This window comes from Prionailurus viverrinus, chromosome D2 (assembly GCF_022837055.1).
Source record: "Prionailurus viverrinus isolate Anna chromosome D2, UM_Priviv_1.0, whole genome shotgun sequence".
NCBI classification, from domain to species: Eukaryota; Metazoa; Chordata; class Mammalia; order Carnivora; family Felidae; genus Prionailurus; species Prionailurus viverrinus.
The window spans coordinates 18,690,606-18,715,388 of NC_062571.1; the positions used below are offsets into that span (position 1 = coordinate 18,690,606).

Genomic DNA, 24,783 nt, shown 5'->3' on the forward strand with positions numbered 1-24,783 from the left:
GGCGCCTACTGGGGACGCGGGGGCGCGGGCGCCTGGGCCGGGTGGGCCGGGGACGTGGGCCTGGGGCTCCGGGCTGGCAGACGCGCTGCACCCCCGCGCCTCGCGCTCGGCACCGAAGCGGCCGCCCCCACGCAGCGGGCGGGGGCCGAGACCGGGAGCGCGCGGGGGAGGCGTCTGCTCCCGGGGACTGAGGCGGCGCCTTCGCCTGCCGGCTGCCGCAGGGACGCGGGCCGCCGCGCCGTCGGCGACATCTTGCTCGGCAGGAAAGCGCGGGGGAGAGCGGGCCGCTCGGAGCTGCTGCGCCACGCGCGCGGAGGACGGGCCGGGGACGCAGGGCCAGGCCGGCGCGGGACCGAGGAGGTAAGCTCGGAGGGCTCCCCGAGGACCCCCCGCCCTTGCTTTGCCTCACTCCTGCCCCCGCCGGTCCCCGGCTTCCCGCGGCCCTGTCACACCAGCCCGCGGCCTCTGGCCGCCGTCCCCCGGGGTGACCCCCCAGCCCCCGCAGTCCTGGCCGCTGCGCCCTCCTCCTGGAGCCTCCCGCGCGGTACCCCGCGGGGGCCGTCAGGACAGGGTCACGGGACGAGGCGCTACCTGGCCCCGTCCTCCCGGGCCCCGCCCCTTCCCGGGGCCGGCCGCCCGCTCCCTCCGCCCCCTCACCTCCGCCCCCTCCCGGGCCCGGCCCCCTCTGCCCGCGCCCGCCCCCCCGCCCGCGCCCCGCCCCCGCCCGCCCCGTCCGGGCGGGGCTCCGGGTTTAAACGTCGCGGCGGGCCGGGTCGGCGGGAGGGGCGGGGCGGGTTTCTGTGTCGTGTCCCCGGCTCCGTAGGCGGCGGCGGCGGAGCGGAGCCGCGCGCGCTCAAGCCCGCGGGAGGCACCATGTCCCCGGGGAGCGGGGTGAAGAGCGAGTACATGAAGCGCTACCGGGAGCCGCGCTGGGAGGAGTACGGGCCGTGCTACCGGGAGCTGCTGCACTACCGCCTGGGCCGCCGGCTGCTGGAGCAGGCGCACGCGCCCTGGCTCTGGGACGACTGGGGCCCGGCCGGCGCCTCGGACGACTCGGCGTCGTCGGCGTCGTCGGGCGCCGGGGGCCCCGCGCCCCAGTTCGCCCCCGCCTCGCCGCCGCCGCCGCCCGCGGAACCCGCGGCGCGGGAGGGGCCGGAACGGCGGGCGCGGGGGCCGGCGGAGGAGCAGGGCGCGGAGGCGGCGGAGGCCGGGGAGGCTCGGGACGCGGCGAGCGCGGAGGAGGCGGCGGACGTGGCTCTGCCAGGTACCGGGCCGGGAGGGGGGACGCGAGGGGGCCGGGAGGGGGCTGCCCCTGGCGTCCGAGCTGCCCAGCTCCGTGTCTCGCAGCGCTCAGGGCAAGCCCTTCCTATTTATTCATTTTTTGTTTTGTTTTCTGGTAGACGGAGAATGCGCCTCCCTGGCCGAAATAAGGGTGGTGTCAGCCCCGCCTCCGCCCTCCCGCCCTTATTTCCGTCAGCGGGTGGCTCTGGGTTGGGCCCGCTGTGAACTGGGTTGAAGTGGCGCTGAACTCCGGGTCTTCCTCCGAGGGCCGTGGTTGCCTTAGTGAGCTCCGAAATCCCATCTATTTATATCTAAGCACCTCCCCCCCCCCCCCCCCCCCCGTAGAGGAGCCCAGCTTCCGTCAGATTCTCAGAGGGGACCGAGCCCAAGAGGTTAAGGTCGCTGAGCCCAGCTTTCAGTCTTATGAATGGGGCCGCTGTTTTTCTGTGTTAAGTCCCTGACCTCGCTGCATTGTCCCTGAAGAGTATTTTGAATTTGTTGACGCAGGCGGTTGCGTAACTCCTGGTTGGTGGGAGAATATTCGTTGTAAGTGCGAGGTGCTCTCCGCTTCTTGCCCACCCACTCGTCCCCCGTGCGCGCACCCCTCATCAAAAGGCTGCCGCGGGGTGGAGGTGGAGCCGTAGCTGGAAGACGGCCCTCGGGTGCTGTGCGTCTTCTGTTTCTGCCCTGGTCCTCCTCCACCTTCTTTCCTGGCCAGACGATGGCAGAGTTGGGGTCTCAGCGCGGGAGGCCGGATGGACGGTCGCTGGTGCTTGGGGCCGGGCTAAATGCCTTAGGATACAGCCTGGAGTAACCAGGGGTTCCCTCCTGCTACTTTCTAGCGTTGGCCAGACACTCCCCCCACCCCTCCCCCAGTCCCAGTTCTCCACCCCCGTCCCGGGTCACTCGATTTTAAAGAGGCTTGGGCGAGAAAAGTAACCAAAATGTGTTGACAGCTTATTATCCCTCCAGGCGCTGATCTTGGAATATGTATTTGCTCGCTCAGCGTTCAAAACAATTCTAAGTGGTAGGGGTGTAATTTTTATCTCCGTTTCATAGATGAAGAAATGGAAGCTGGGACAGATGATCAGTGACTTCAGTTTTGTTTGTTTACGGCACCGTAAAGCGGGGATTAATCAGCTTTTCAGTCTCTCATCGCAGCCCCTCTGCGAGAGGCTGGAAGAGAGAAAACTGAATCTTTTAGTCACAGAGCCAGCCTGCTTTGTTGCTGTTCTGTCAACTTCAGCCATTCTCAGTGCATCCTAGAGCTGCCTTTCCATCCTCAGATAACCTGTAAATCCCCCAAGATTTGTGGCTGTGTAGTAGCTTCCTAGCTAGCTTCTAGCAGCTTCCTACCTTCAATGATCCCTGGTGGAAATTTGAATAACAGAAGGCAGAGGGGGCAGGGGCACATGCCTTCTGGTTTAGTCCCGTGGACACTGGCCCACCAGCTAAATTGTGAGATGTACTTGAGGTGCCTGTGTTTGCCTGAGTTCCTGATTATTCTGGTTTCCTTAGAGACACGGAATCCTACTAGTGGCTGAGGTCAGTTATTTCTTATCTGCTGATATTTCTGGCTTAGGCATCAGGCAGAAGAAAGGATGTTTGTTGTGTCCAGGCCTCTCCGTTGCAGGACCATTTGCTTTGCTCCTGCCTGTTGATTCCTATGTCTGGCAAGACTGAAAAATCCTTGTTTTTACGTGGATGGTTTTATATACTAGAATGATGAGTACTCTTGAGTTTCTATGAAACAAACCTTTGGTTCTTGTTTTTACTGAAGCCGTATGTACACATAGAAGCATCTAGTTCTGTATGGCTTATTACAAGGATCCAGCAGACACACAGGGCAGCCCCCTGTTCCTTAGAGGACCACTTCCAGCGCCTGTGGCTTTTCCTTTGGTGTTGATTTTTCTCCGAGTGACAAGGCTTTTGTTGACACTCCTTAATTTTTTTTCTTTCAGTCTTTAGCATTATCTATTGGCTTTAACTCCCTCCTAACCCATACACACGGGCCCTCCCCACACCTGCTCAATAGTCGTCATGGAGTTTGTTGCACCTACAACTGTATCTACATTATTGTGCCTGGAAAATGTTGTGCCAAGCCGCCCTGTATTGTTTGCCGTGACTCCTTTTTCTTTCTTTCACAATACAACCAACACATCAGGTTCACTCTCGCTCTCGACATCTGAAGACATCCCTCCCAGCGTCTCTGACCTACTTCCATCTGGCCTGGTTGCTGCTCTCTCTTGCCTGCCTGGTTCCATGTTGGGCGGGCCCTTGGCTACCACCCCAGGGACTCCTTGGCTTCTCTTACGTAGGAGCCCTTGTGCGGCTCTCACATCATCTTCCTTCTTGGTTCACCCCTCCCATCGGAACTTATCTTCTAGTAGCTTCCCGAGAAAGGGTATGTGCGAGGTTAATTTTTTGAGAGCTGGCACGTCAAACGATAGCTTGTATTTCCGCCCTCGTGATTTGGTGAGTTCATGGCTGAGCCTGGAATTCTAGGTTGGAAGTACTGTCTCTAAAGAGTCTGGAGGCATTTGCTGTGTTGTGTTGTAACTTGCGGTATTGCGCTAGGGTCCTCTGGTCACCCGATTCTTGATAACGTGTCCCCACCCTCAGGAAGCTTTTAGGGTCTTCCCTTTGTCCTTTGCGTTCTGAAATTTCTGCTTGATCTAGGTCTGTCTTCCTCCAGTGTGCTTGTGAGCCCTTGCAGTGAAACTCCTGCTTTGTCATTTTGGGAGGTTTTGTTTTTTCACCTCTATTTCTGTTCCTGTTCCTTTCTTCTCGAACTCCTTAGTTGGATGTTAGACTTCATGAATTTCTCCTCTACCTTTCGAATGTTCATCTGTCTTTTTCTTCTGTTTTTTTTCTGGGCGATATTCTCAACCTTATCTTACAACTCTTTCTTTCTTTCTTTCTTTTTCTTTCTTTCTTTCTTTCTTTCTTTCTTTCTTTCTTTCTTTTATTTTAGAGAGAGTGAGAGACAGCAAGCGTGAGCAGGGGAGAGGGGCAGTGGGAGAGAGAGAATCTTAAGGAGGCTGCATGCTCAGTGTGGTGCCCCCCCCACCCCCCGCAACTCTTCTATTTTTTTTTTTTTTTCATCTGTGGGATTCTATTTATTTTTAAATTAATTTTGTTTTCTGGACTTGCTACCTTCCCTCCCTACCTTCTTCCCCCCCCTTCCTCTTTTTATTCCTTTGTTATAAAGTTCATTTATTTATTTTGAGAGTGTGAGTGGGGATGGGGTAGAGAGATATGAGGCTTGAACTCACGGAAACATGAGATCACGACCCCTGAGCAGAAACCAAGAGTCCTACGCTTAACCAGCTGAGCCACACAGGTGTCCCTCTTTTTATTCCTTCGTAAAAAACAGTATTCTCTTCTCAATTCGTGCATATAGTGTCTTTTATTATCTTGCTGAGGATATTACTAGAAGTTTTTTTTTTTTTTTTTTTTTCAAATTTTTTTTTTTCAACGTTTTTTAATTTATTTTTTGGACAGAGAGAGACAGAGCATGAACGGGGGAGGGGCAGAGAGAGAGGGAGGCACAGAATCGGAAACAGGCTCCAGGCTCCAGGCCATCAGCCCAGAGCCTGACGCGGGGCTCAAACTCACGGACCGCGAGATCGTGACCTGGCTGAAGTCGGACGCTCAACCGACTGCGCCACCCAGGCGCCCCTAGAAGTTTTTTTTAATGTATTTTCTTCTCATTGTATTTCTACGCCCTAGTTTCTGGCTCCCCACCCTCTCCCCACTTGCGTTTCTTTTTGCTTTTAACCCTGTATTTCATGTTAGAGACCTTTCTGAAATGTCTGATGATCCTTGGCTTCTCACTCTTATTTAAGAGACGGGTACGAAAAAGCTGTCAGGACGTTCTGTGCACCTGGTGGGTGTTACAGGAGTGTTCACTGTGCTATGCCTTGAAGCATGCTTTGGAGAGTCCTCCGAACTGTCTCTAGTGCCTTCATATGTCTCCTTTTCACTTAAATTTTATTTTTTAGCAAATTTACACATATGCATCATTTTTTAAAAATATGCTTAAAACGGGGCCGCCTGGGTGGCGCAGCCGGTTAAGCGTCCGACTTCAGCCAGGTCGCGATCTCGCGGTCAGTGAGTTCGAGCCCCACGTCAGGCTCTGGGCTGATGGCTCGGAGCCTGGAGCCTGCTTCCGGTTCTGTGTCTCCCTCTCTCTCTGCCCCTCCCCGGTTCATGCTGTCTCTCTCTGTCTTAAAAAAATAAATAAACGTTGAAAAAAAAAATTAAAAAAAATATGCTTAAAACGAAAAAAAAACAAATCTGACCTATTTCCCACCCATGCCCCTCGCTCCCGCGGACGCTCCTTCCAACTCTTTTTAGCTTTCCTTTCAGCGACGCCCGCCCTCTTCTCATCTAGAGGCTTTTTATTTTATTTTCTTCTTTTTTTTTTTAACGTTTGTTTATTTTTGAGAGACAGAGCACGAGCCGGGGAGGGGCGGAGAGAGAGGGAGACACAGAATCCGAAGCAGGCTCCGGGTTCTGAGCTGTCAGCACAGAGCCCCACGCGGGGCTCGAACTCCTGAACCGGGAGGTCATGCCCTGAGCCGAAGTCAGATGCTGAACTGACTGAGCCACCCAGACACCCCTCCGTTGGCTGTTTACATTTTATTTTAAACAGTATATATTGACTTCCCATCATGGGAGATGATGTAAGCTTAAGATCTTGGCTCTGCCCCGCCCACTCCCCGACATTTACCAGCCCCCGGTTTGTCCCACAGTATTAACTAGGTGACTATTTTGTTTAAAGCACGATTCTGCGTTTGAATTATTGTGGCTATGTAGAAGGATGCACAGGCGGGCCGTGTAGTATATTCTGACTACATTTTCTTTTTATTTATGTTTTTCCTGAAGTTAATCATTGTTTTACCTTTTTGTATGCGTGTGTGTGTGTGTGTGTGTGTGTGTGTGTGTGTATTCCCATGACTACTTCACCCTGAAATAGTCCGGTAGTATTTTATTTATTTATTTATTTTATTTTATTAAAAAATTTTTTTTTCAACGTTTATTTATTTTTGGGACAGAGAGAGACAGAGCACGAACGGGGGGGGGGGGGCAGAGAGAGAGGGAGACACAGAATCGGAAACAGCCTCCAGGCTCCGAGCCATCAGCCCAGAGCCCGACGCGGGGCTCGAACTCACGGACCGCGAGATCGTGACCTGGCTGAAGTCGGACGCTTAACCGACTGCACCACCCAGGCGCCCCATAGTCCGGTAGTATTTTAAAACTTGGCATATGCTAGACACATTAGGTGTTCTATTCATTTATTTTTCTTTTTTCCCTTGGAGACTTTTTTTTTTTTTTTTTTTTTTTTGAACCCCCATCCTCCTATTCCAATTTAGACGTTGTGCTGTCAGTCTGGGACTTCTCTTCACTGTTTCAGTATTTCTTTTGCTCACATCCTTTCTCTGATCTCTCTTGTACATCTCGAGTGTTCCTTCGTGTGGCTTATCCCTTCCTTCCGGGGTAACATGTCCTCTGTACGTCCTGAGAAATGTTGCATGGGAATAGAAATTTCGTGACCGAAAATGCCTGTATTGTATCCAAAGGCTGGATTGATATTTTGCAAGGTAGAGAACTATAGATGAGAAATTTCAGTGTTTAAAGATATTATTATATTGCATCCTAGCTTTTGGTCTTGCGTTTTAGAAGTACCATGCCATTCCAACACCTTGTATATGTGACCTCTTTTTTGGGGGGCGGAGAGAGCAGTTTTTAATAGATTCTCTTTATCCTAGGTGTTCTAACAGTCTATGTCTTTGTTTTTTTTTTTAAGTAAGGTCTACACCCAAGGGGCTTGAATACCAAGATCAAAGTCGCATGCTCTACTAACTGAGCCAGCCAGGTGCCCTTTATGTGTATGTCTTTTTTTAAAAAAAGTTTTTTAATGTTTATTTGAGAGAGAGAGAGAGACAGAGCACAAGTGGGGGAGGGGCAGAGAGCGAGGAAGACACAGGCTCCAGGCTCCGAGCTGTCAGCACAGAGTCCGACAAGGGGCTCGAACTCATGAAGTGTGAGATCATGACCTGAGCTGAAGTCAGATGTTTAACCGACTGAGCCACCCAGGTACCCCTGTCTTTTGTCATTTATTGGGCTGACAACTTGGTGGGCCTTTTTAGTCTGGAAACTCCTCGTTTAGTTCGGTAATATTTTCTAGTACTGTTTAAATAATTTCCTGTGCTCTATTTGCTTTTTCTTTCTATATTTACTTTTAGTTGGATGGTGTGACTCCTGGATCAAACCTCTAACATTTTTATTTAAAACTTTTTTGATATTGGAATTTGGGGTTCTGTTTTCTGGAAGAACTCTTTAACTGTATCTTCCAATCTTTATATTGAAAATTTTAGTTCTGTCATCCTAGTTTTAAATTTTGGAAAGATTACTTTTTTTTTTCTTTTGTCCCAAGTTTTATTTTTAAAAATTAAAAAAACAATGCGGGCACCTGGGCGACTCAGTGGGTTGAGCATCTGACTTTGGCTCAGGTCATGATCTCACGGTTCATGGGTTCGAGTCCTGCGTCGGGCTCTGTGCTGACAGCTGGGAGCCTGGAGCCTGCTTCCGATTCTGTGTCTTCCTCTTTCTCTCTGCCCCTTCCCCACTCGCTCACCTCTCTCTCTCTCTCTCTCAAAAATAAACATTAAAAATTAAAAAAAAACAAAAAACCATCCTGTTCTTCTTGGATTTCTTTTAACTCAAAAAAAAAAAAAGCCATAATTGAGAGGTCTGTTATATTTCATACTCTTTTTGTATACTTTGGACTTTCTCTTTTTAGAGGATGTACTCAGATGTTTGCTCTTAGCCTGTCTGCTCGCACGTAAGAGTGAGACTTGCAGAGCTTTCCAGGAGCTCTGGCTGTGGGGGTGCTTGTTGACTAATTGGATGAGGACGAGCTGTTTCTCTGGGGGACTTAAACATAATAAGTACCCATTTTTCTTGTGTTCACCTCCCCAGATGGCAAACCTCCAGTCTCCTGCCTGGGGCGGGGTACAAGCCTGGCTGTCAGCATTCGGGGAACAAGAGTTGGGGAAAGGGAGGAGGGGCCTTGTTCTTTACCACATAAACCTGTTTTTCAAGAAGGTGTCGCCCTTTACTTTTCCTGTGCCTCGTATCTCAAGCCCCTACCCACTCTGCTTCTCCATCTCTGGGGAGTAACCCACATGCCTTCTGAGCGAGGAGAGGGGCAATCATGTGGCATACCGACTGGAGGAAAGACTTTGCAGGAAGTGTCGACAGCGACATAACCGAGTGACCCGGAAAACTAGTGGCTTAAAATTCCACTGCTCATTTATTACTGCCCGAGGTCTCTGTGGGTTGGCACTTGCCCTGGGCACAGGGGATGCCTTGTTTCCACTCTGTGCCGTCTGCAGCCTCTGCTGGAAGGTGCCAGGGCTGGGGGCTGGCTGCTAGGGCACTCGCTTGTGACATCTTCATGCACCTGGCCTTCCTCATAATGTGCTGGCTGGCCTCCAAGGGCAACTGTTCCTGAGAGAGAGCAGGGCACGTGCTGGGCTGCCCTTTGTGACTTATCACCAGAAGCCATGGACCACTTCTTTCTCCCCATTCCTCGCTTATGAAAGTCTGCCCAGGTTCAGGGGGAAGAAGCATCCACCCCCCCCGCCCCCCAATCTCAACAGGCACGTTCATATTATGTTGTCAGAAGAGCATGTGGGTTGGGGGGCCTGGGCGGCTTAGTGGGTTCAGCGCCCGGCTTCAGCTCAGGTCGTGATCTTACGGTCTGTGGGTTCGAGTCCTGCATCGGATGTGCTGACAGCTGGGAGCCTGGAGCCTGCTTCCGATTCTGTGTCTCCCTCTCTCTCTGCCCCTCCCTGTTCACGCTCTGTCTCTCTCTCTGTCTGTGTCTCAGTCTCAAAAATAAACATACATTAAAAAAAGAAAAAGAGCATGTGGGCTGGGACACTGATTAATGCTGGACCTTTGGAAAAGGCATTCCATTACACTGGCCTTCTGCCTCATTTTCTATTTCCTTTTGGGGTTCAGTGTGTGTCCTGTGGGGCTTTCTCCCGCAGGGAGTTAGGATTCGTCCTACTCAGTTCTCAAGGTCACTTCTACGTCCTCATCTATGTTCCAGCTTCCAGAATTGTATGGACACCTGCTGCCTGGTGTCATTGTCTCCCTTGCTTTTTGTCCTATGGGTTATGCGTTTTTTCCTTCACTTTAGTGGGCTTTTGGGAGGAAGGGACTATATGCACATGTCATCAGTGCGTATTAAGCCTAAATTCCATTTGCTGTATTTTTACTTAGATTTACTAAATTTTTTTTTAATCTTTATTTTTGAGAGAGAGAGACAGAGAGACAGAGAGAGAACAAGTGGGGGAGGGTCAGAGAGAGGGGGAAACAGAATCTGAAGCAGGCTTCAGGCTCTAAGCTGTCAGCACAGAGCCCAACGTGGGGCTCGAACTCACAAACTGCGAGATCATGACCTGAGCCGAAGTCGGACGCTTAACCGTTTAACTGACCGAACCACCCAGGCGCCCACTTAGGTTTATTTTTTACTTCCTTCTTGATCAGTCTTGCCAGAGACTCGTGAATTTTATTAGTTTTTTTTCCCCCAAACTAACCCTAGACTCTGTGGATTTTCTTTATTAATATGTCTTTATTGATCCATGATCTTTTCTTCCCTTACGCTTTGTAAGATGGGTGCTTAGCATTGATTTTTTTTTTTTTACCTGCCTTTCTTTTTGGATATGTTGATTTCAGGTTGTAAATTTCCCCACAGTTACTGCTTTAGCTATACTGTCAGTTGAGTAGGATGAATCTTAACTCCCTGCAGGAGAAAGACCCGAGTTTTGTTATATAGTATTTTATTTACTTAAGCAAAATCATTATGATTCTTAAAATACATGAAAAAATTAATAAACCTTAGCATTTATGTATATAATACAAACATAAGGAAATGTTTTTTTCTTTAAAAAAAAAAAAAAAGACTATATCCTAAAAGCATAGTACAAACGTTACGCTTAATGAAGAAACTTCAGAAGCATTTCTAATAAGGTCAGGATTAAGGAAGGAATGCCTTCCATCACCACTTTTTTTTAATTGTTAAAAATTATGGTAAAATCTGCATAACTCGCTCTGCCATTTAACCATTGGTAAGTGTGGCATTGAGTGCATTCCCATCTTTGTGCAACCATATGATTTATTTTTGATCCGTGCGTTATTTAGAAATGTTTTTAAATTTCAAAACTGGAGATTTTAAAAAGTTACTTATTTTTGGGGCGCCCGGGTGGCTCAGTCGGTTGAGTGTCCGACTTCGGCTCAGGTCATGATCTCACGGTTCGTGAGTTCGAGCCCCACATCGGGCTCTGTGCTGACAGCTCAGAGCCTGGAGCCTGCTTCGGATTCTGTGTCTCCCTCTCTCTCTGCCCCATCCCCACTCATGCTGTGTCTGTCTCTGTCTTAAAAATAAATAAAACATTTAAAAAGTTAAAAAAAAAGTTACTTATTTTTGTTGTTTTATCAAGGTGATTTACACTATAATTACACCATAATTATCCACTATATAGAGGGTACATTCTGTTTGATTTCAATTTTGTAAACGTATTAAGATTTGCTTTAGAGACTCAGATGCGTAAATTCTTGTAAACGTTCCATTTCACCACATTATATATTCTGTAGTTATGGGATGCAGGGTTGTATGTATAGCCACTCGGTCAAATGTGTTAATTCTGTTGTCCAGATTCTTCAAAACAGACCCTCCAATAAAACTGAGTGGCCCGGTGGACGTGTTCTCTCTTTGTATCATCTGGCATGGTAGTTCCTAGCCACGTGGGGTTATTGAGCACTTAAACTCTGATCGGCTTAACTGAGGAATCGAATCTTTACTTTTATTTAATTTTCCTTTACGCTTATAGTTGATAGCCACGCGTATTGGCTAGCACAGCCCTACACCAAGACTGAATTTATTTATTTATTTATTTATTTATTTATTTATTTATTTATTTTTTAATTTTTTATTTATTTTTGGGACAGAGAGAGACCGAGCATGAACGGGGGAGGGGCAGAGAGAGAGGGAGACACAGAATCGGAAACAGGCTCCAGGCTCCGAGCCATCAGCCCAGAGCCCGACGCGGGGCTCGAACTCATGGACCGCGAGATCGTGACCTGGCTGAAGTCGGACGCTTAACCGACTGCGCCACCCAGGCGCCCCAAGACTGAATTTATTTTTGTTTGACTGTCCTGTCAGCTCCTGAGAAAGGGGCATTCTAATCCTCTCCCACAATGGCGATGACCGCTGTTTTTTGTTCCTCTGAGAAGGTCTTTGGTTTAAACTTCAGCCCTCCAGGTAAGATCTTGACCCGTATGGTCACATGCACTCACCTGACAGCAGGCAAGAGTTTCATAAATATTAATATTGGGCTGATAGGTTCTGTCTCTTCTGCATTTTCCGTCTTTGTCTCCTGCTGCTGCAGACGTACTTGAGTTGGTCTCTTTCTTTTAAGTGTTATGGAGAGTAAACGCAACGATTTGATAGCCTGTAAATGGAAAATTGCTCCCGCTGGCCCTTCCTTCTTGTCTTCTGTCCTTACGAGGCCGCCCATCTTTTGCAGTACATTCATAAGCGCGTTTGCAAAATTATTTGTAGGGATAACTTGGCCCAGGGTCTCTAGAGAAGAGTTTACTTCTTTGTACTGGGCGCCTGTGGACCCTCGGGATTTTTAACATCAGTCTTTGTTTATCTGTGGGGGGGAGGGCTGGTCCGGTAGCTCACGGTTAGCAGAACTAGGCCTCCACTCTGTCCGGTACGCAGCCCACCGTGACCTGGTGCCCCGACCCCGCGTCCCCCTCTGTCAGCAGTGAGGCGGCCTGCTTGCCCAATGCCGAGTCTCTTCCCCCTCGTCTGACGGACCCCCTCCCCCCTGCGGTGTTGAACACTGTTCACGGCTGCCTCCTTTACCAACGCTCTTCCTGTAGTTTCTCTCCTGGTGAGTTTTTCTCCTTTTCTAGCAATTCTTTCTCCCTCTTAGACTCTCCTTCTTCAGCCTGGCTGCTCCTTAAATAATGGTGGCCCTAGGGGCCTGATTCACTGTCCCCTCCTCTGACTCCGCGTTGCTTCCTGGATGATCTGTTCCACGTCCAGACCTCAGTTCCCACCTGCTGGCTCACTACCTTGTCTCCTAGGTTCATGGGCCTGCTGAGTTGTTCCAGAAGTATCTCCCATCCGACGCCGCAAGTATCCTGTCTTTATCCTTGGGTGGACCTCTGTCAGAGGACAGCAGGACCATCCCCACTAAACATCTGTGGAAGCCGTGGACTCCTCTTTGCTCCCAGGGCTGCGGGGTGTCTGTCGTCTTCACCGGTCTGTCGCAGTGTTGCTGGGCCGTCTGCTCTGGAGAGGCCTCGGTACCACCCACTCGCTGTTCTGATCAGTGTGTGGTTCACAGGTGCCCAGTGAGTCTGAGCACCTGCCAGGCTCGGTGGGCCCCCTTCTGGCCCTTTCTCTCCCCTCTCCACCCCTCCGTGACTCCTGGGCCCCACTGGCCCCCACTTCCCACCTCACCCCCAGACTCTGCCGTTGTTTGCTAGCTGGCCTTTCTGTCCTCGCCTCTCTCACTCATCCTTCACGTTGGTAGCTGGAGGCCCTATCCCTAAAATGCAAATAGGGCCATGTCGCTTTTTCAGCTTACAATCCTTTAGTGATTCTTCATCGTTTTCAGGATACAATGAAACTCCCGAGTCTGGTGTGGAAAGTCTCCTCCTTTGCCACCCGCTCCATGCATTCATCCACAGACTCTCTCTGGACCTGTCATTTTGAACTATTTATATGCCCTTTTCTTTCCGGGCCTTTGAACAAGACATTCCCTCTTGTTGGGACTCTCTTTTTCTCTTTTCTTCCTGACTAGTTTGTCCTTTAACCTAAATCATTATTCCCTTCTCTGGGCAGTCTTCTCTGGAAGACCTGGGTTAGACACATACAGACCAGGAGAGGAAGAGAAGGAAGGGAACTTTGGTAGAGTCAAGGTCATTGCTAAAGATAGAAGATAGAAATGACAGACGACAATCTGTCAAGACTTCACGCTTGTGCCCCAGTATCTTGACTTCCTATTCAGGGGCTTACTCTAAAGGGAATGTGGGCAAGAAAGAAAGAAAGAAAGGGAATGTGGGCAAATAAATAAATAAATAAATAAATAAATAAAAAAAAATAAATAAATAAAGGGAATGTAGGCCGAAACAAGAAAAGAGTCACAACCAGAAATAGGAAGGGACAAGAATGTGTCCTAAAGAGGTGATGAGGTTTTAGAATAGCAATCTGTAAATCATCACCTAGAGCCAAATTCTGGAGCATTTGAAGTGAGGGGTATCCTTAAGACCTAAACAGCTCGGGTAAGTGAAATGGAGTTGTAGATATATAAGGAGCCATTATTCAAAAGACTGAAATTAAATCACTCTGTTGCATCATACACACAAATTAACTCAAGTGGATTAAAGACTCGAATGTAAGACCTGAAACCATAAAATTCCTAGAAGAAAACATGGGCAGTGAGCTCCTTGGCAATTGGTCTCAGCAATGTTTTCTTTCCGGATCTGATTCCAAAGGCAAAGGAAACAAAAGCAAAAATAAATGGGACTACAACAAGCTGAAAAACCGCGCAGCAAGGGAAAGCATCAACAGAATAAAAAGGCAGCCCATTGAGTGGGAGAAGGTATTTGCCTAAGGGGTTAAATATCCAAAATACATCAAGAACTCACACAACTCAACAACAAAGCACCAAACAACCCAAGTGAAACATGTGCACAGGGTGTGAATAGACATTCTTCCAGAGAAGATACACAGATGGCCGGTAGGCATGTGACAAGATGTTAAACATCAGTCATTAGCAGGGCAGCGCAAATCAAAACCACAATCAGCTGTCTCCTCACACCTGTCAGAATTGCCATTACCAAAAAGGCAAGAGATGACAGGTGGTGTGGGGATGTGGAGGAAAGGGAACCCTCCTGTACTTGGTGGGGATGTAAGTTGGTACAGCCACTATGGCAGACGATATGGAGGTAAGAGGAGAACTAACCATATTATCCAACCATTTCCCTTCTGGGTATTAAGCTGAGGAATACAGAAACACTAATTCGAAACGACATAGGCACCCCCATGTTTATTCTAGCATGAGTTACAATAGTCAAGATAGAGAAACCACCCTAAGTGTCCACCGGTTGACGTTGACGAGTGGGTAAAGAAGATAAGGCATATATACACACGACGGAGTGTTCCTTACCCAGCCACAAAAAGAAGAAGGAAATCTTCCGTTTGGAACACCATGGGTGGGTCTAGCAGGTTTCAGACCAAGTGAAAGAAGTCAGACGGAGAAAGACAGATGCCATGCGATCTCACCTAGAAAACAAGACAAAGGAACAAAACAAAAGCAAACTCCTAGATCCAGAGAACAAGCTGGCGGTTACCAGAGGGGAAGGGAGTTGGGGGAAGGCTGCGTGGCCGAGGGGACTCAACTGCGTGGTGATGGGTGGTAACTAGACTTACCGTGGTGATCAGTCTGTAGTGTCTACAGATACCAAATTATAGTGTCGTGCACCTAAAGGTCATACGATGTGGTGTGCCGATCTTACGTCAGTAAAAACAACCAAACAAAAAAAATGGAAATGCGGGCCGAAACGAAACATGGGATCACGAAGCGTTGAAACAACATCACATAACTTTTACAACAAATAAAGGGTCTATAAAAAGCAATGAGTGGCCAAATGATAAAATGTTGTTAAGGGAAGTAGGTATGTTTTAGAGTACATCCTTCATGTCTGACGTTCACCTCAGAAAGGGCAGTCCCATTCTCCTTGAAGATTGCTCCAGCTCTGCTGGCGGGCTTTAGGGCTGTGTAGACCCTGGGCCCTGATTCATGCAGTCATTTCTATTGCAAGTGTTGGGGAAGCCCTCTTATTTTTTAATTAATTTATTTTTTTTTTGGTTTTTTTTTTTTTTTCAATATATGAAATTTATTGTCAAATTGGTTTCCATACAACACCCAGTGCTCATCCCAAAAGGTGCCCTCCCCACACCTCCAGCTCTTCATGCTGGGAATCCATAGTGAGTAACTATGGAAACCGCTCCCGATTGTGACTGAGGACTGTTCAAACTAAGGTGGGCAGCTTACTCTTTCTTACAGCATGTTAAGAGCCACAGGGAGCTCTCCATATTCGTGGCACCTCAAAAAGAAATGAAATTGAGCACGTTAAGAGCCGTAGGGAGGTTTCCGTAATCATGGTGCACCAGAAAGAAACGGGATCCCGGAACTTGAGTTGAGTGACTTCACACCTAACCTTTTACATCTGCTGAGAGATTACCGCAAATCCCGATCTGTTTCTGAAGTGAGGCCTTGATGATTGGACTTCCCTTGGGGTTGTGGAGAAAGCCATGAGGCTGTGGTGCTTTTTAGGTTTTAATATTTAATTGGGATGCTTGATATCGGACTGTGAGTGAGAGTTGTGGCTTTCGAATAGGTTTGGTCCAGCCTTGGTGGATTTGCTGTTGATTTTAAAATGGGCCAGACCATTTGAAAGGTATAACCCTGACTTGGTTTTGTATTTCTTGCTTACTTGGACTCGTGAATTGAGCCGTTACGGCATGAAGCGTTATGAATTTCACAACCCAGCTATTTGAAGTGATTATATAGAAACGTGATTTTAAAGCATTCTCGTCTTGTTTTATCTCCTTTTTTTTTTTTTTTTCTTCAAAAGCACTGCCAGTGAAAGACATAAAAGAAAAACCTGAACAACAGGTCAGAGCAAAAGAGACTGACAAGTTACCCAGCAGTACTGAACCTCGACAGCAACCAAGTGCCTTATTTGCTAGAGGAAATAGGAAAGCAGCCAAAAGTCCTCAAAGATCATCAACTAAAATAAAGGAGAAGAAGCATCCGTTTGCTCTTTATGGGTGGGGAGAAAAACAGACCGATACAGGAAGCCAAAAAACTCACAACGTCTGCGCGTCTGCCCCTGTGCATGAGGTGGGTTCGTGGGCACCTGGCTGTCACTGCTTTTCCTTGGAGGCTGGGGGTTGGGCTGCGTTCCCGTCATCGGGTGTCCTATTCTGTGTTCACCACGGTGCTTTGGGGTCATGGTAGATCTTAGGAGATGGCAGGGTGGGCCAAGGAAAGCCTGGAATTTGGGCATCTGATTGGCAAACAGATTGAGGGTGTCAGCTCCCTGGAGATCGAGGGGTGTTGCTGGGAATTAGCTGGGATTTGGAAGATTTACCAACATGGAACCAGGAGAAGAAGTGGCTGGAGTCAGGGTTTTCAAGTTCCGGGGGGGGTGGAGGGGGTGCAGGTGCAGAGGAGGAGCCCAGCGGGGCTGGTGGCTGCCCGTGTAGATGTGCCGTGGGCCTCTTGACAGGTTTCTGGTTCCTGTAGCTTTGATGACTGGTATTCCTCGACTCCCTTGTTATCTTTTGTTAGATTGATTCTGTAGTTCTTGGCACCTACTGTAGATTCCCTTTGGCTCTTTGAGTTCAATTCGGATGATTGTGTTTTCCCCTGCTCATCCACAGCCAGTGCCTTTTACTCATTGGAGCCTTAGTTGTCCTCTTTTTTTTTTTTTTTTTTTCCCATGTTTATTTACTTATTTTTGAGAGAGAGCACAAGCTGGGGAGAGAGAGAGGGAAACTCAGAATCCGAAGCAGGCTCCAGGCTCAGCTGTCGGCACAGGGCCCGACCCAGGGCTTGAACCCACGAACCGTGAGCTCATGACCTGAGCCGAAGTCAGACACTTAACCGACTGAGCCACCGAGGTGCCCCCAGTTGTCCTCTCAGTCCCGAGAACACGTCTGACCAGAGGTCTTCGTGTGTGTGCAGCCATAAAGCAATTACATATGTTAGCACTGACATGACTAAGTCGGCCTAAAGCAAAGAACGAATGAAAAGAAGCAGAAAATACAAAGAGTTTGAATTCTGATGAATTACCATGATCAGATTTTTACTGAACAGACTTCTCAACGAACCCTAGCAGATGGTGTTATTTGGAGTGATATTTGAGACAATGGAGCTGTGGTTTAACAAAAGACTCTGGCTATTGCATGGGATTAAGTTCAACAGAGTTCGTCTGTAGCATGAAACATCTTAAGTGGTAAAAGGCCTTTAATGGAATACTTATCCAGGCTTACTGCTAAGCATCTTCAATAATTTTCCAGAGCCAGTTTCTAGAGACACATGCAAATTAGTTGCTTACCATTTATACCTAAAATTTAATGTCCATTTTTTATTGTTTAGCGTCTTGGTCACTGACCAGGGGCAAGGGAATGGCTTTTCTGGAGGAGCTGTTATACCTAGGAGAAAGGGATATGATGAAGCCGGGCTGGCCTCTGCCCTGGTTTCCATCCAGCTGATACAGGAATCTACAGGAAGGAAGAGTGCCGAGTTCTCTGGAAGAGGGAAAAAAGGTCCTGGGGGTAGTAAATATTCATCGCAGATATTCTTGAAAATGAGTATAAAAGCCACGTAAGTTATTATACTTTTATTTTAGAAGTAACAATAATCTTTTTATTTTTGAGTAATTTAGATTCATGAATCAGCATTACGAGCCAAGAACAGAAGACAGGTGGAAAAAAGGAAACTGGTCACTCAGAGGCAGCGCGCTCACTCTGTAGACGTGGAGAAAAACCGAAAGATAAAGCCTTCCTCCTCGGAGAACCCATGGATGACAGAGTACATGAGATGCTATTCGGCAAGAGCTTAAAGGCCGAAACAGTTGCTTGGACAGCCTCTTCAAAAGAGTGTAAATGAAAAGAAAGAAGAAACAAAACAAAAGAAAACAGACATAGAGTTAAGAAACCAGCTGATTATGCAAGGTTTTCCGTAGGGCATGTCCAAAAGATTGCTCTATTTCAGTGAACCCGGGTCACCTACCTCAGTAGTAGGGCGACAGTTGAAGCCATAGATATTTGGTTATTTATGAAGCTCAGTCCCTAATATTTGATATTCTTATAAGGGTTTTTGTTTTAAAGCATCTTAATCTTCTCAGATACCGCCACCGAATGCCTTTAAATGGCTATTGATGCTTAACATTCAGTCTTCTCTGTCAGTGTAGCCGGAGCCTGTTTTCATCCTGTCCTGAGTAACTTTCCAGATTCCATAGTGAGGAAGATCATTCCGACCTGTAGCTTAAGACCCGTTTTCCTTACGCGTGGTTTTCTTCGTGAAAGAACGGCTCATCGAAAGGGAGTTTCGACACTAACGTCCATTCCTTGTATAGTGACGCCAGAACCCCCGCAGTTCCTGAAAGAGTAAACTCACTCGTCTTTCAATTATGGCACCACTTTACACAGACCGTGATATTTAAGAATTATCTGGGCTGGGTGAGGGTCCTCTTTTCTCTTTAAGTTGTCATCTGGGCACTTTCTATCTCATACAGATTTTAATAGATCGAATGCAGTCCCGCACGTAAAGTGCCAGTGCGGTGTGTTGAGAGGAGGACTGAACTTCTTTTGTGAAACTTTTCTTTTCATTATTGCAACTTTCTTAACACGTACCGGGAGAAGCAGCTCCTTGCTGCGGTCCAGCCTTTTGGCATAGACGCGCTGCGGACTCTTGCCTCTTCTTTAATAGTTGGCCGTGACATTTAGAACTTCCCGTGTGAAATTTCACTTAGCGATGTTGAGGTGGTCTTGCGCACGGGGTGGGGGATGACATCCAGGTACCAGTTAGAGATGTGGCTTACCCCTACTTTCTCCACTTTTTCCTCTACAGAACTCATTCGTAACAAAGCCTTGACGATGTACGTTGTTCAGACTTCCGCTGAAATGCATTTCTCCCGGATTCCTAGCCAGTGGAATGAGACGATGGTGGTGTTTGTCTAGGCACGGATGTTGAGCATGTAAATCGCTCCTTCCCTGGTACATTTCCTTTGGGATAGAACAAAATGGTTTTAAGGAATGCTGGTTTCCATCCAGCTGATACAGGAAAACTACAGGAAGGAAGCGTGCCGAATTCTCTGGAAGAGGGAAAAAAGGTCCTTTGCCTAGGCCAGGCTAGCACCTGTAGAGGGGTGAATAAAATTTGCTATTAGGTGTGAGGTTGAACATTCCCTTGCTGTTTTTACTCTGGATCTTTGAAGTGTTGTCAATTTTTACTCTTTTTTTTTTTTTTTTAAAGTAGGCTCCAGGCCCAGTGTGGGGCTAGAACTCATGACCCTGAGACCAAGAGTATGCTCTACCAATTGAGCCAACCAAGCCCCCCATAGTCAATGTTTAGAACACAAATATGTTGTATTCCACATAAAATCTTCACACGATGTCCTCTTACAACTGTATAAGCTTTGAAAACTCAAGAATCGCGAGCTTTAAAAAAAAAAAGAAAAAAGACTTTTTAAATACTTGCATCGTTCTGAGGTGAATCCTTTTACATAGAGAGCTCTCCTAATCATTGAGATGGGTATTTAACAGGAAGTTCTATATGTCGGTCCAAAACAACCCTGCTAATAATCCTGGTGAACGTTACTGTCGTTATTAAAGTCCTTAAACACTGCAGGTACCTAACGATCAAATTAACGTGGCATTGTGATGGTGCAGCTGACTGTGAAAACGGTTCCTTCCAAAGCCCTTCGTGCTCCTTTGTGTTTAGGCATCCAGCTCAAGCGTTCCTGTTGCACCTGACAATCTCCGGGAAGATGGCCTTGGGTGTAGGTCAGGTTCCACACTGACGGGCTGCCTTAGAAACCCAGCTTCCTCTCGGCTTTACCAAGCCGGACTCCCTCCCCTTTAGGGAACAGACTCGTATTCAATGTGCTTCCTACTGGCAACTCCAGATGGAGACAAAACCTAGAAGGCAATATTGGCCAGTTTTACCCCTTTTTTAAGTAGAAGACCAATGGACAGGGTTTTTAAAGTACTTTTCGTGTGCATGAACAATGAGTACATCAGGCTGAATTAACTGTGAGTCCCCTTCCCATGTCCAAGTCATTAGTTGGTGAGGGTGTCTTTTTAGGGGTGAAAACCACCTTTGGAGCCCATGAAGTTTTTTAAGCGGTAACAATTTGATGGTCTGACTGTTCCCTTCATTCTAGAAACTCATGTTCCTAATTCTTATAAATCGTGTTCCTAATTCTTGGGACAGCGTGGAAGACAGCAAGCTGGTTTAAAATTACCTTTCATGTTGAAAAGTCTGAAACGGAAAATCCAGTGAGAATATGGAATAAAATAATTGCTGCCTAAGATTCTCTTTTTTAAATTTTGGTTTTAAAATTAAAAGTTTGCCATAAACATGGTTTCTGTGTTACTTTTATTAAGAACAGTAATCGGATACTAAGTAACATCTAGCAACTCTGCTGGACCAAGGCAAATGACAAGTGAATAGAAATCTATTTCTTTTTTTGAAAAAATATTTTGAAATACTTTTTTAAGTGTATCTTTATTTATTTTGAGAGACAGAGCAAGCAGGGGACGGACAGAGAGAGAGGGAGACAGAATCCCAAGCAGGCGCCGCACTGCCAGCACAGAGCCCGATGCGGGGCTCGAACTCGCGAACCACGAGATCATGACCTGAGCCAAACTCAAAGAGTCGGACGCTTAACCGACTGAACACCCAGGCACCCCCATTCTTTCATTTTAAACTAAAAGGCTGCTCTTATTTAGGAGGTATCAAAATAGTACCTCTGGGTTTTATATATATATATATATATATATGTATGTATACACACACACACACACACACACACATATACTCCTATATATATATAAACTCCACCGCGGTAACATTTCTAAGTACATATATACATTTTTTAAAAGTTTACTAAAGGTATAATAGGGTATAGATTCTCTGAATTGCTCATGATGTAGTAGGCACCTATTTATGGTACTTCATATGTAATACCTTTGTCATTGTTTCATTAAATAAAAATTGCCAATAACTTGAAAGGTGTGTGTGTGAGGTCACTCAAACTCTGTAAACTGCACGGAAGAATGGTGTCTGTGAGCCATTAGACGTCACCCCCCCCCCCCCAAAAAAAACCTCTCCTCCCCAAACAGAATTTTGTGCAATTTGCAGAGTTAAAAAAAAAAAAAATTCTAGTGATAACCTTCCTCCTTTGACTTGAAATGCTGTACTGAGCATAAACTTTAAAAATGGAATGTTATCGTACTTGGTATTTAAAATGTTCAAAAGTATTATTGGCAAGGAGGGAGAGAGGCGAAGCATATGTTAGAAGTGAAAACAACTTTTCTGAGTAAAAAATAGTTTTACACTGGATTAGATACAAAATGGTGCTAATGTTTCTTTATCTTGATTCTGTGTTTGGTTTGATACTAAAATGCTAATGCCTGACTCATAAGGCCCCTGCTATATAGTTTGGTGATAAGTTAACATTTAAAAAGGAATACTGGGGCACCTGGGTGGCTCAGTTGGTTAAGAAGCAGTACTAAAAATGTGACCTGATCATTTCAAATGCTTTTGAAATGGAGTTTTTGGACAGCAGAGTGAATAGGGAGTAATGCAGTGTAAGAACACACTTAATCCCAAATTCTAGGCAAGGAGCTATGTCGAGATCATTGGCCCAGATTTGCTCCCTTCAAGCCTAGTAGCGTGAAAGGGAAATAAATTGCTTCTTTAACACTTATTTCCATGTTGAAAGTCAGGACACCTGCATGAAGACATTGGAAGCCTCTCTTGAGATTTCTTTTACAATTTGCAAAACTGCACTTAAGAACTGTCCCTCCCCCCTGCCCCCCTCCCGCCATGTTGTTTTATGGTTATTTTGAGTGGTGCCTTCCCTTTAACGTTCTGAAGGAATATACGGCCTACTTACAATCCCAAAGCTCAGGCGATGAGAATTCTGGGTTGTCTTTTCGAAGAACTACGTATTTGCTTTTAGCTTCTATGTAATATTGCAATTACTTGGAAAAATGTGAATAAACTTAGGATTATGGGCTGAAACTTCTGTGGGAAATACTTCTGAGTAATAGATCAATGGCTGTGTGTACGATGCATGATCACATTGACTCCTGAATGGGTTCTTTTTTCCCTCAGACAAATGTTACCAAGATACATTACACCCAGGAAAAGATGCTTTCTGGATATCCGCTTTGAGTTGAACGGTAAGTGTTTCGTTGTCGTTTTGCTCACGTCGTCCCGTTTTGAAAATTACAAAAGCAATAACGCGTGCATGCTTAGAATCGTTCAAAAAGAGGTATGGAGTAAAAGGTGGAAGTTCTTTCGATACCACCCCTGCGCCGAAATTCCTTCTTCGAGGAAACCCCGGGTCAGGTTGCGTAGGTAAGCTTGAAGACCTTCTTCCCTAGGCACTTACCTGTGGAGCCGCACAGACTCCTTTCTTCGGTGCACAAATACGCAATAGTGCCATACGCCTTCGAGACCTTTCTCTCAATATCGCGGGGAAGGTTTGTTGTTCCGGCTTACGTGGAGTTAACACACGCCTTCCTTTCCCTTCTCGCTGAACACGGCTGCGAAGCCCGGACAGAATGTATGGCACCACCGCTGGACGACACGAAGAAGTAAGTAGCACCAAGCAGGTTGGGGAGAACCCCAGAATTCCAAGCACCCCCGAGGTGGTGAGTGTGCCGGCTTCGTGGTCCTCTGGGTCTCCCAGCCGGAACGCAACGCAGCCCCAGATGCAGCAGTGGGCACGGTGGTGCCGGGATCCTAGAGAAGCCAGGCTTGAGAAACACAAATGCTAGAGCCCAGAAAGAGTGGGGGAGATGCCCGCTTCTTCCCCTCCTTTGTCTCCATGTTTCAGGCGAGGCCTCCCTCGGCTGCCAACAGGAGGCCTGCGGGAGCCCAGAGTCTGAGGGAAGGCCATTTCTCTTCCATTTGGTAGAGCTGTGGCACCAAGGAGGTAAGGCTGAGCCCGTGCGCTCGCCCTCCTCTCTCAAGGACGGGGCTCGGTTACAGGAGTGGGCCGGAAGTGGTGGGCTAGAGGACCCAGAAAGTGCCGGGGAGAGAGTAGCGAGGAAAGAGCTCACCCAAGTGACTCCGCGAAGTTATTCTCGAGCTCTGGCTCAGCCCTGACCTGCTCACCTGTTCACGCTGTGCACCCGAGGCGCTGGTCCTAACTGGCGTACCAAGCACGTCGGAGACCTGAGCTGATAGGAAGATTCCCTCCCCGGGTCTCCCAGGGGTCCCAAGATGGTGACAGATCCAAATAGCACTTGCAAAGGCTTGGAAAACCGCACTGACGTGAGAACCAGCACTCACAGAACGTATGGCCCAAACCTAACCAGACTGATTACTTGCCAAGACAAAGCTCAGCGTTCTCCATAGGATTGGCTCCCACCTCCTCATGCAACATTCAAAATGCCTAGGATTACTGTAGAGTTCAACACAAGTCCTCCATTCCGATCAACAGAGAAGAAAGGAAAAGTTTCAGGGTCAGGTCATAGCGACGAGGGACCATAAGGCAAGTTGAGGGCCAAGCACAAGCTAGCACAACCCCCGCCCCTCCCCCCCCCCCCCCCCCCCCCGCCCCCCGCCCCACCAAGGTGGGATAAGTGTGAGGTTCCTCAGGCACTCCTGGCTGCCCAAGAACAAAGGAAAGGACAGAAAGCAAATGGTTAAACTGCTAGTCTCCATCAGGTTACAAATATCTCATCAATAGATCTCCAGGAACTCCCCACTACCTCAATGATAATGCTTCGCTAGAGGGAAAAACAACCTTAGCTTGACAATAGCTAGGCCTCCAGTAATCTGTAACTCCTCTTTAGCATATGGAAATCCCTTTAAGAAACTGACTCTTGACTTTACCTCCCCTCCAAACTCCACGGGAGATAAGCAGTCACTCTGCACAACCCCAGGGCAGCTCTTCCTGCCCACGGGTCCTTGTCCCCATGCTTTAATGAAATCACCTTTTGTACCAAAGTCGTCTTCAAGAGTTCTTTCTTGGCCATCGGCTCCAGACCCCACGAACCCCACCATCACCCCCAGACCCCATCAGTAGGAGTCACAGCACGAGAAGAGCAAGCACAATGCTTTATAAACATCTGCAGAAATGAGGGGCTGACAACCTCCCAGGTAAGCCGAGTGAACGGGAAACGGGTTCGACCCAAAGAAATCCACGCCAGACACGTCCTAAACAGTCGAAAACTAAAAGACATCTTGAAAGCAGCCGGAGAAAACGAAACGTTACCTATAGGGGAGAGTTCAAACGACAGTCCATTTTTTCATCACAAACTAAGGAGGCCAGAAAAAGGGACACATTTCTTAAAGTGCTGAAAATAACTGAGAACTCAGGATTCTCTATCCTGTGGGATAGCCCTCAGGAATGGAGGTAAAATGGAGACATCTTCAGATGAGAATAGCTAAGAGAATTCATAGCTGGCAGATCTGCTTTAAAGGAAGAGCCAAAAGATGTTTCTTCAGACCGAAGAGGAAACTTGGACCGTTGGGAGTGAAGAAGAAGCAACAATGATAATATTCGGTCTTTGGCCCTCAGTTCCCGAAACAGTTCCAGAACCGTAAAGGCTTGTCTTCATGACAAGCCCCTTTCAATCACACCCGGAAT

At 47.5% G+C, this 24,783-nt stretch overlaps 1 protein-coding gene across 3 annotated transcripts; it reads left to right on the forward strand.

Moving 5' to 3' along the window:
* On the forward strand, nt 1–20,752 carry CCSAP (centriole, cilia and spindle associated protein). 3 transcript variants are annotated; one of them, XM_047825911.1, is made up of 4 exons: nt 1–1,264; nt 16,018–16,286; nt 17,836–18,051; nt 19,023–20,752. In XM_047825911.1, the coding sequence occupies exons 1-3, from the start codon at nt 874–876 to the stop codon at nt 18,010–18,012; spliced, it is 837 nt and encodes a 278-aa protein (XP_047681867.1). In that variant the 5' UTR covers nt 1–873; the 3' UTR covers nt 18,013–18,051; nt 19,023–20,752. The 3 variants fall into 3 exon arrangements, 2 of the variants coding, with proteins under 2 accessions (XP_047681867.1, XP_047681868.1); XR_007145433.1 differs by having other exon boundaries at nt 4–1,264; nt 17,836–18,098; XM_047825912.1 differs by lacking the exon at nt 19,023–20,752 and having other exon boundaries at nt 229–360; nt 824–1,264; nt 17,836–18,585.
* Nucleotides 20,753–24,783: the final 4,031 nt, after the last annotated feature.

Bases quoted from the DNA above. Each gene is read 5' to 3' on its own strand.
- CCSAP (XM_047825911.1), top strand. From the start codon at position 874: ATGTCCCCGGGGAGCGGGGTGAAGAGCGAGTACATGAAGCGCTACCGG. The intron at 1,265-16,017 runs GTACCGGGCCGG...TTTCTTCAAAAG, and splicing joins GGCGGACGTGGCTCTGCCAG to CACTGCCAGTGAAAGACATA. The intron at 16,287-17,835 runs GTGGGTTCGTGG...TGAGTAATTTAG, and splicing joins CGTCTGCCCCTGTGCATGAG to ATTCATGAATCAGCATTACG.